At 40.9% G+C, this 11,771-nt stretch overlaps 1 protein-coding gene across 1 annotated transcript in view; it reads left to right on the top strand.

The window, feature by feature from the left end:
* Positions 1-57: 57 nt before the first annotated feature.
* The window catches only part of LOC137334463 (structural maintenance of chromosomes protein 1B-like), a 99,420-nt gene continuing 87,706 nt past the window's right edge, over positions 58-11,771 (top strand). The window contains exons 1-4 of the mRNA XM_067999143.1: positions 58-258; positions 2,480-2,668; positions 4,770-4,882; positions 8,865-9,068. Of these exons, the coding sequence (XP_067855244.1) occupies positions 150-258; positions 2,480-2,668; positions 4,770-4,882; positions 8,865-9,068 (615 nt within the window). The 5' untranslated portion in view covers positions 58-149. The remainder of the gene's footprint in view (positions 259-2,479; positions 2,669-4,769; positions 4,883-8,864; positions 9,069-11,771) is intronic.

The following is an 11,771-nucleotide window of genomic DNA, read 5'->3' as shown; positions in this document are numbered from 1 at the left end:
GCTCATACTCGTGAGTTCGTGCGTTTTCATTGCGAACTTGGCGCCAATTGAGGGTGTTCGATGCCGGAGAGACGTTCGTGCCTTGTGACAGAAATTTCTAACAGTATTTAAAACAATAATATTTAGCGTTCAACCGCCAGGCTTTCGGAATGGGCACTTTACAGTTAATCGAAGTAGAAAACTTCAAGTCGTGGCGTGGCCGGCAGTTGATTGGGCCGTTCATGCGGTTTAACTGCATCATCGGTCCGAATGGATCAGGTAATAAACCGCGCGTCCCCGCCTTCCCAGGCCGACTGTCCGGGAACATCGTGCTTAGATCCAAGGGCAGACCCTGGAACAAATCTCGTTCGTATCCAGAGAAATTGGAGTTGTTCTTCTTAGAGCAGAGAAGATTCAGGGGAGATTTAATAGAAGTTTTCAAAATGATGAAGGGTTTTGATAGAGTAAATAAGGAGAACCTTTCTAGTGGCAGGAAGGATAGTAACCAGAGGTCACAGATTAATGTTGTTGGCAAAAGAGCTAACGGTGAGATGAGGGGAATTTTTTTACACAGTGAGTTGTTATGATCTGGAATGCACTACCTGAAAGGGTGGTGGAAGCAGATGCAATAATAACTTTCAAAAGGGAATTGGACAGATACTCGAAAGGGGAACGTTTGTGGGACTGCGGGGAACGAGCAAGGGAATGGGACTAATTGGATAGCTCTACCAAAGAGGCACGAATGGTCTCCTTCTATGTTGTATCATTGTATGATAAGACTTGCCTCTACCCACTACCTGTTTTATCTGACTAATTTCTGTCTGAGACACTGTACAATACGTGTTAGCACCCCAGGGAGAGACAGAACTGTATCTGTCTCCTCGAGGGGAATGAGTGATAAAATCTCTCCAGGTATCAGCAGTGTAGGGTCTATCTGGAGCTGGAGACCTGAATTGAGGGGTCCATAGCATTTCAGAAGATTCTCTGGGCTGAGTGAATGTACCTAAAGATAAATTGATTTTAGACTAAGGTGGTTGAAACTCAGGGCATTTTGTGTGGATCTAGTAATCTTCTCAACTGTCTCCGTCGGATGTGACATTAATTCAATACACGAGACAGGTGGGTGTGCAAGACCAGTATGGATCAGTAAATGCAGTCTGGAGAAATATTGAAGTGGGTATTTTTCACATGGCTCCTTTTAACCCTGTCTCCTCAAAACTGCTGCCATTCACCAATTTTTTTTAAAAAGTCCACTCTTGACCCTTCCACCCTCTCCATTTGCACCTACCCTGCTTCAACAAGATCCTATAATGTCATCAGCACCCATCACCATGGCCACCATCGCCTGTTCAAATCCCTTCAAACGTTGCTGTTGCCTTATCCATAGCAAGAAAATCATCCTCGTGAAAGCTGCCAGTGCTGTCATGTCGATTGTGATGATGACATGTTGGTCCCTCAACTTCCCTGGTTGATAATTGCATCCTTGATCATCATCATCATCTTCCTTGGAGGTCCACCTCTAAGACTTTCATAGTTGCTTTTCTATCTGTCCCATTGTAAGAAGCACATTTCTTGCAGTGCCTTCTCCTATGCCATTACCTCTAATGTGCCACTACTCCACCCTTGACTCCCCATTTCTCACATATATATTCTTCAGTGACATTTTTAAGCATGGTGTCAGCTTTCATATGTCTGCTGACAACACTCTTGATTTCACTATGCTATGGCTGTCACTATGTGGAATGTTTGATGGGACATTGTAGAGGGGGCTTTGCTCTGCATCAGGCTTTGTTTACAGATTTTATTAGAAGAAATGATACCCACAACACACATAACGATGCGAAGGCTGCGGGAGGTCTTAGTTACAGTTGCTGAGTTCAGTCACGGGGTGATTACCTCTCTTTTCTGCCGCCACCCCCCCCCCCCCCCCCCCGATCTTCTCTAACTTTCATACAGTTGTCTTGCTTTTTATCCTCAGCTAAAAGGCTGTTACATCACACCTCTTCATTACAAATCTGTCCTGACATGTTCAGAAAAGGTAAACATAGTTGTAAAATGTATATAGAATGCATAATTCTGTTTATATAAAACTACATAAGGCCATCTTTTATGACGACAGTCGGTACGGCCTCGCAGATTTGAGCTGATTTGTTGATATTCTACAGATTCTGCAAAAACTGTCTTAACTATAGAATGGAGTCTTGAACATCAAATAGAATCTTTAAAATAACCTCCCCTAGCATTCCTATCAAATTGGAACATCTTGAGATTGTGAAAGGCTGTATCAATGCAAGTTCTTTCAACCAAATGTCTATTATTAACCTTTGCAGTGGAAAAAGATAATTGATGGGAATTGATTTGCTTGCTGTCACGGTTGTGTTTTAAAGATTTAAAAATAATGGTATATTGAGTATGACTATATAGAGTATTGGTTTTGTGCTGTAATACCTGTTTTTTTAAGGTGAATATTTTTATTTGGTTTTTTTGCTTTCACCAACAGGGAAATCCAATGTAATGGATGCTATCAGTTTTGTGATGGGCGAAAGAACTGCTAATCTCAGAGTGAAGCACATCAAGGATCTGATTCATGGTGCTCATATGGGGCATCCTGTGTCAACTACAGCAAGGGTCACCATGCTGTATGAAAAAGAAAATGGAGAAGAGTTAACATTTACCAGAGCCATTATTGGTAATGTGTGCGGGGGGTCGCTGTTTCTGATTGTACGGTTTTCACATTACTGACTATTATTGTCATTGTATCTGTTATGGTTTAATCACAAATGCACTTTTTAGTTGAGAATTGTGCTTCAATAATCAAACCTGACAATATCATTGAATCAATTGCAGTTAAAACTTTTTTGGAAAGCGGACCATTTTGGGTCACCGTTTGCCTCCTAGTAATCAGCTTTATGGTGATAATTTGTAGACAGGCCTCCATGTCATCATCTTTGGCTTGTAAATACATGCTCCAGAAAGATAACACAAAGGGAAGAAAGTAAAGTACAAGTAGAAACAATATATGTCAAAACAGTGTTAGAGGATGGGTGTTTTTACTTATAAGTTTATGTTGCTGCTCAAAATAATAGGGTTCAAAAACATTTCTTGAAATCATATAAATTAAGCATAGTGATAATTATTATTGACAATAATTACACATACACTTAACAGTACACATACACTTAACAGTACAGTATGTGTACTTAACAGTACACATACGGCAACATCTTACAAGTTCACAGGAAATTCATAACATTTTACATTTCTTGTCCTGGAGGTTCTTGGTGGCCAGACCTTAAATGAATTGCAAAGTATCTGTTCTAACATGTACTTCTTAAACCTTTTTTTTCACTCTGCTAGGTGAGAATTCACATGTTTCTACATTACCCAATCCACATTTATCATTCAACACTGATTTGATTGTCCTGTCCTTGCAGCACATAGATCATGCTGCCCTGCTTGTTTACCCGTCCTAATTTTCCAGATCTATAGGGCATGATTTTAACCCGGAACCAGGAAGGGGGCAGTGGGGGGGGGTGGAATTCCTGACTGGAAACCTGGAAGTACAGGTTTCCCTGACGTCCTTACGATTTTGACGGAAAGGCTGGCCTGATTGACCGGCTGGCTCTCAGTCGGACGGGAGATGAGCCAGGATGAGGATGTGATCAGGTAAGTGTTAGATTGGGGAGGGGGGGGGGGGGTCATCGTGGGGGTGGTCATTGCAGTTAGGCTTGTTGGGCCTGGGGTTAGCACTCCTGCTCCTCTGGGCCCACAAGCTGTGCTTATAAAGGCACTTACCTGGAATTTTGGGCCTTCTTGTCTCATCTCATGTGGCGTGAAGTAGAAGGCCCTGGAATCCTGGCCCCCAGCAGCTAAAATCAAAAAAGCTTTGAAAATGGAGGCCCACAGCCTCCATAAAAGCTTTTAATACCCAACCCTCCTCCTGAGAGCGGGTTGCTTGCCCGCTGCTGTGAAAACCAGAAATGGGCGGGTTGGGAGAGGGTTTTAGATTTTTGCAGTTGTTATTGCTCCCCCGCCCCAACCCACTCGTCTTTTCAGGCTAAAATCGTGCCCGTAGTGTTATTCAGGTAGATGCCTCTTCGAGGCTGGATCTAACAAAGACAGCTTCTTCATCTGCTGCTGAATTTCTTATCAGCTAAAGACTGTCTCTGCTTGGTACAGCTTTTAATTTCAACTAACTAAACTGAACATTGAAACTCACTTAACAGGCAAAAGCTGAAAGTTAATATAAAGAGACTTCAAGACAATTTAATTAACCCTATCCTTACAACAGGACTTTAGTTTATTTTTGTTTCTCTTACTTTAAAGGGTGCAGCTGATTTTTTTTGGCCATAATACATAATGTACCTACCCTCAGCCAGGGTAACAGTGGGGCCACTACAATTCGCATCAGCATCCCTGGGCTATGGAGGGGAAAGATTGGCCTAGGTTCCTGCGTCTGGTTGCTATAAAACAACCTCTGCTGGAAATGCTTGCTTGAACTTGGCTGAGGACAGGATCAGGCTCAGGTACTATGCTGCCATGGTAAAATAGCCCACGGACACAGACTGTCCATGCTTATACATGAAGAGTGACACTTGAATGAGGTACCATGCGCCCAGTTTGGAACTGTGCATCAGCATGAGAGTCGCCACCTTCAAGAAAGGAGGGAAGAAAAGCAGATGGAGAAACTATCTTGGGTTATTTTGTATAGCAGGCTAATGTAATAAGCAAAATGTATTTATGAAAACTAAGTGGAAGCCTCAACTTTTTTTCAATATTGTCTTTGTCAGGGAATTCTTCGGAGTTTCGATTAAATGATAGAGCTATCAGTCGTGCGGAATACACGAGTGAACTTGAGAAAATTGGCATTCTACTGAAAGGCAGAAACTGTCTCGTGTTTCAGGTATTAAGGAAAAGAAATCTATTTACTTTCATGTTTATGTTTGCTTATAGGATTTAAAGCAGACAGATAGCAAAATAAGATCATTGGATTCTTACTTGGGAGACAGTCAAGATTGGAATTTAAGCTTAAATTTACACTCCAGCTCTGTCTAAGGTGACGTGGTTGCCAATCTGGGCTGTCTACCTGGCAGAGAGGGGTGAAAAACACCTGGAATTCCTTTTTCTGTAATATTCAAGTTTTGGTGACTGACCAAGCAGTATCCAACTACTTCCTGCTTGGATAAGAGTCTAAATGGGATAGAGGAGCAAAGCGATCTAGGAGTACATACAAAAGGCAAATCAAGCATTAGAGTTCATTTCTAGAGGGATAGAATTGAAAAGCAAAGAAGTTATGTTAAACTTGTATAGAATCTTGATTAGACCACACTTGGAGTATTGTGCACAGTTCTGGACTCCATATTATAGAAAGGATATAGGGGCATTGGAGAGGGTGCAAAGAAGATTCACAAGAATGATACCAGAACTGAGGATATCCTTATCAGGAAAGGCTGAACAGGCTGGGGCTCTTTTCTCTAGAAAAGAGAAGGCTGAAGGGTGACCTGATAGAGGCCTTTAAGATAATAGGGTTGACGTAGAGAAAATGATTCCACTTGTGGGGGAGTCCAAAACTAGAGATCATAAATATAAACTAGTTGCTAATAAATCCAATAGGGAATTCAGGAGAAACTTCTTTACCCAAAAAGAATGTCGAATGTGCTACCACAAGGAGTAGTTGAGGCAAATAGCATAGATGCATTTAAGGGGAAGCTAGATAAGCACATGAGGCAGAAAGGAATAGAAGGGTATGCTGATAGGGTTAGATGAAGTAGTGAGGGAGGAGGCTTGTGTGGAACATAAACGATGACATAGTCCAGTTGCGCCGAATGGCCTGTTTTTGTGCTGTACTTTCGATGTAGCTCGATGAAGTTATTGGTGATCACTGGAGGCTGGACCACTGTTTGCTTTTAAACAGGAGTATGGCTGTGGTGGGATAGCGTTCAGATGAAAAAAATATTAAAATGTGAGTTGAAAATTCTGCTAAATGGAGTAATGAAGAATTCTGGTACTATTATTGAAAATGTTTTTAGTTTTTGCATTGTCATCATAATATCAGAAAAATATTCCTGTTGTGGCATTCCTGCAAAATGAATGTCCTCCATTTTAGATTCAAAAAAGTCCCTGAGCTGCTCGCATTTAGTGTGAGGTAAGGGTGGAGAGTTCAGTGGAAGATGGTTGAAGGAGATGATTTGTTGAGGAGTTTGGAGTTCTTGTTCTCTAGGAAGATCTTAGAGTAGTAAGAAAACTTGAGATAAGAACGGATCGGGCCCAAATTAACTAGGCAGAAAAATTAGTAAACAAGTCAACAGAACAGCAGTGGGAAATCTTCAAATATGGGATGGAGAGAGAGAACAAAATTAATGTATTCTTAGACAGCAAAAATAAACTGCATCGATAGAGATAGATTAAAAATAAACTCAAACTTAAAAGGGAGGCATATGATAAAATTGGAGCCAAGAATACTAAAAATCACGAGGAAGTAGAAAGTATAGCGGGGAAGTGAAAAAGTAGTTTAGAAGGAAGAATAGGGAATATAAAAAAAGGGCTAGCAGATAATATAAAAGGAAAAAGTAAGGGGCCTTATAAGCATATAAAAATTTAGAGAGGGTTTGACCACTTGGATGATGGGGGAGACTTAATTGCGGAGGATGAAGTTATGGCAGAGATAGTAAATAAATATTTTGCATCAGTTTTTGCAAATGATGGTGAAAGTGAGAGTATAGATATACTAGAAGAAGATATGGAACAATTGTTAGAGAAAACCAAAGAAAGAATTGGTTCTGAAAAAGTTAGCAGAACTCAAGTTGGATAAGTCACCGGGCCCTAATGGCATGCATTCTAGGCTGTTGAAAGAAGGCGGAGAGCAGAGGAGAGTACTGGCCACAATTTTTCAATCATCCTTAAATATGCAAGTTGTACTGTGGGCCTGAAGAGTAACCGATTTAACACCTTTCAGTAAGGGAGAGAGGGTTAAATTGGGTAACTATGGACTAGCATGGATTTGTTACAGGGAAGTCACGTTTAACATATTTAATACAGTTTTTTGAAGATATGACTGATTGGATAGATAAAGGAAATGCATTAGAAGTAGTGCATAGTGATTTTCAGAAGGTCGATAAGGTGGCTCATAGGAGGTGTATGGCATGAAAGGAGGTCTACATGAATAGAAAGTTGTCTGATGGACATAAAACAAAGAGTTATGGTAAATGGGTGTTGCTCGGATCGGAGAATGGTTGAGTGATGTATCCCAGGTGTTAGTGTTGGGTCCACTTTTGTTCTCATCGTATTTCGATGAATAGGATTTGGTGTAGGGAGCACCATCTCAAAATTTACTGACAAAACAAAGGATTTTCAAAGAGCAAGAAGGATTGTAAAAAAACAACTTCAGTAAGACATACAGGTTAGTGGAATGTTCAGACAGGTAGCAGATGCAATTTAATGTGGAGGTATTACATTTTGGAAGGAAAAACAATAAATAGGAGTATACAGTCAATGCTGAAGGGTGTGGATAGAAAGAAAGATCTAGAGGTTCAAATACATAATTTCCTGAAAGTGTGATTGCAGGTAGATGAAGGCACAAGAAAGACAATAAAGCATTTTGAGTTTTATCAATAGGGGCATCGAGTTCAAGAGAAAAGTAATAATAAACATCTACAAAACATTGGTTAGGCTACAGTTAGAGTAGTGTGTGCAGTTTTGGACGCCTCACTATAGATACTACATTAAAGCCAGAGAGAGCTTACAATGTAAATTTACCAAGATTATGCCAGGGATGGGAAAGTTTGAGATACTGGGACAAATTCCACTGGAGCAGAGACTAAAAGAAAATTTAATAAAGGTTTTAAAATTATGAAGAGTTTTGATAGAGTTAATAGGAAATGACTATTTTCTCTGGTTGAGGGGTTATCAATTTATAATTGGCACTGAGAGTGAGGAGAGCAGTTGGAAGAAGTTTCTTTGTGAAGTGAGTTATTGGAGCATGAAATATTTTGCCACAGAAAGTAATTGAGGCAGATACCATTGCATCTTTTTAAGAGAAAATTGGATAAATGTTTGAAGCAGAGAAAGATACAAGGCTATGGGAAGGAAGCAGGGTAGTGGGATTAATTGGGGTTGTATTCTCTAGAGTTTCGAAGGTTAAGGGGTGATCTGATCGAAATTTATAAGATACTAAGGGGATCGGATAGGGTGGATAGAGAGAAACTATTTCCGCTGGTTGGGGATTCTAGGAGTAGGGGGCACAGTCTTAAAATTAGAGCCAGACCTTTCAGGAGTGAGATTAGAAAACATTTCTACACACAAAGGGTGGTAGAAGTTTGGAACTCTCTTCCGCAAACGGCAATTGATACTAGCTCAATTGCTAAATTTAAATCTGAGATAGATAGCTTTTTGGCAACCAAAGGTATTAAGGGATATGGGCCAAAGGCGGGTATATGGAGTTAGATCACAGATCAGCCATGATCTTATCAAATGGCGGAGCAGGCACGAGGGGCTGAATGGCCTACTCCTGTTCCTGTGTTCCTATATTAGTTTTGGATTGCTCTGGCAAAGACCTGGTATAGACACACTGGGCCGAATGACCTGCTTCTCTGCTGTGGAAAAGAAAAAGTGTTAAACCTTGAGGTGATCAGGCCATAGTTGCTTGCTCGGTGCACTCCAGTTTATGGGAAAAAAATCAATGTAACATGAATGAAATAATGAGATAAAGACAAAGCCAGGTGGTAAAATGTAATAAGATTTCTGTGTTGGTATTGGGAGGATACGCAACTGCAAAATAGTTGACTAAAAACGGTGATTGAAAGCATTTATTTTACTAGTGTTTTTTTATATATAATTTACTAGTTATCCAGAGTCAATTTTTAACACACAGTTTCTTTATACTGTAGGGAGCTGTGGAGAGCATAGCAATGAAGAAACCCAAAGAGAGAACTCAGTTGTTTGAACAAGTTAGCAACTCAGGGGAACTGTCTAATGAATATGACAAGAAGAAGAAGGAAATGTTGAATGCGGAGGAAGAAGCTCGGTTCAACTACAACAAAAAGAAAAATGTGGCAGTTGAGCGCAAACATGCAAAGCATGAGAAAGAAGAAGTAACTGAAAGTTACATTCTTTGTTTTTTGTTTTTTTTAAAAAAATGGCTTGTGCAGAAATGGTCAGATATGTAAATAGTAGCTCCACTAGTGGTTCAGAGGTTAATGTTGCATACAAACCAGGTAGCTCCAGGTTCAATTCCCAACCTGCTTAGTTAGCTGATCTTAGCCAGGGTAATAGTAGGGGCACTACAGTTGACTGAGGTATCCTATGTAAGAGAAGTGAAGATTAGCTGGAAAGTACACCAGGTGAAGACAGGATTCAGCTGTGATGTTATGCACAATTAGACAGCCTCTTGACAATCAAAGTCAAGGTTCAAATGTTAATAAAAAAAAAAGAACTTGCATTTATATAACACTGTTCACATCTTCAGGACACCCCAAAATGCTGCACAGTCAATTAAATATTATTTAAGTCATTGTTGTAATAGACAAGCGTGGCAACCAATTTTCGCACGGCGAGGTCCCATAAACAGAGATAAATGACCAGATAATCCTTTTTAGTGGAGTTGGTTGAGGGATAAATGCTGTCCAGGACACCAGGAGAACTCCCATGCTCTTCTTTGAATTGTGCCATGAGATTTTGTATGGCACCTCCCACAGTTCAGCACCCCCTCTATACTGCACTGAAATGGTTACTTCAATGAAGTACTGGAGGGCTACTCTAGAACTGTTGTTCACTACATAAATTATATGCACTCGAGAATCGAAAGTACAATGTCAAAATTTGCAGATGACACCACATTAGGAGGGTATAGTTAATACTGAGGAAGACTGCGTCAAAATACAAGAGGACATTAACAAGCTTGCAGAATGGGCATGTAAATGGCAAATGAATTTCGGTATAGATGTGGGAGGTGGTGCATTTTGGTAGGAAGAATAAGGAGGTCAAGTACTCTTTGTAAAATAAGAATCTAAATGGGGTACAGAATCACAAATTAGTAAAAGTAGCAACACAGATTAACGAAGCCATAAAAAGTGCAAACAAAGCACTGCGGTTCATTTCTAGAGGAATAGAATTCAAAAGCAGAGAAGCTATGTTAAACTTATACAGAACCTTGGTTAGACCACACTTTGGAGTACTGTGCACAGTTCTGGTCTCCATATTATAAAAAGGATAGAGAGGCACTGGAGAAGGTTCAAAAAAGATTTACGTGGATACCATCAGAACTGAGAGGTTATACCTACCAGGAAAGATTGAACAGGCTGGGACACTTTTCTCTAGAAAATAGAAGGCTGAGGGGTAACCTGATAGATTATGAAAGGGTTTGATAGGATAGACATACAGAAGATGTTTCCACTTGTGGGGAGATCAAAACTAGGGGCCATAAATATAAGATGGTCACCAATAAATCCAATAAGGAATTCAGGAGAAACTTCTTTACACAGAGAGTGGTGAGAATGTGGAACTCGCTACTACGAGGAGTGGTTGAAGCAATTAGCATAGATACATTTAATTCGATGCTAGATAAGTACACTGGGGAGAAAGGAATAGAAGGATATGTTGATAGGGTAAGATGAAGTAAGGTGGGAAGAGGCTCTTGTGGAGCATATACACTGACATAGATCTGTTGGGCTGAATGGCCTAGTTCTGTGCCGCAAAATTCTATGTAAGATCATAGAAACTGAGAAAGAAATTCCTTGGCACCCAGTGCCGGGGGCAAGTTGGCAATGTGGCCACAACATGCACTAGAATATTAGAGACACGAGGCTGGCCTAAAATCGTGCCTCAGGCCTCATCTAAATAATGTCTTTTTGCAGCAACTAATTTCAGACCGCCTACCTTGCCAGCAATGGCCTCAGGTAAGTGCTGTGGGGAAGGAGAGAGGATAGCGGGAAGGAATTGATCGCGGCTGGCAGCGGCTGTTATGAATGCTGTGCAGCTGGGATGAGCACGCCTGCTCCTCCTGACTCCACAGCAAGGTCTTTTAAGTATATATATATTTTTAAAAATGTATCTTTAATTGGTGGCCACTGAAGAAACCTGAGCGGGGCAGGCCCAACACCTGTTCCACTCATCGCAGACCAATTTTTGTGAGGGGACCTAAAACAGGTGTTAGGACCCTCATTTACATATGTAAGGGACCTAATGCCTGTTCTAAACTGCCGCCAGGAGCACCTGAAAAATGGCCCGACCCAAGACGTTAGACCCTGAAATTGGGCCAACTATGTACAATTTCTACCCCTCTTTCACTTTTAAAGACAAATCCAACTCTTGATGCTGAGCTTGAAAAGAGCAATTACTTACACAGGTGCTTTGCTCTCCACAGAACTCCCGGCTGCGTCCAACCCATATTCCTCTGCTTCACCTTGCTGGGTTCCTAACCCACTCTTCTCCCATGATGCTGGCTGAGTACTTAAGCCCTGCTTTCCTGAGCTCCATGATACTAGCTCCTGCAATATTGGTTGCTGTCACTTCAGAATGCTGGCTCCTTATTTTTCTTGCTCAGATGAGTACTGGTTTGAATTTTGGGCTCCTGCGCTTTGAGAAGACATGTTCTCAGCACTGCTCTGCTGAAGAGAGCAGCGCTGAAAATAGACCTTTCCAAGCCTCCAACCCATGAAATTTAAACAGATTAAAGCAGCAGTGTAAAGACTGTATGCGGTGATGAACTGAGGTGCTGCACTTTTCCTGATGGAAAGCGAAATGCAAAAGTACCATGCCCCTACTCCCAGAAGATTTCCACGATCAGCTGGGGAGAT

The sequence above is a fragment of the Heptranchias perlo genome, chromosome 18 (assembly GCF_035084215.1).
Source record: "Heptranchias perlo isolate sHepPer1 chromosome 18, sHepPer1.hap1, whole genome shotgun sequence".
Taxonomy (NCBI): domain Eukaryota; kingdom Metazoa; phylum Chordata; class Chondrichthyes; order Hexanchiformes; family Hexanchidae; genus Heptranchias; species Heptranchias perlo.
This window is presented reverse-complemented; position numbering and strand designations above follow the sequence as displayed.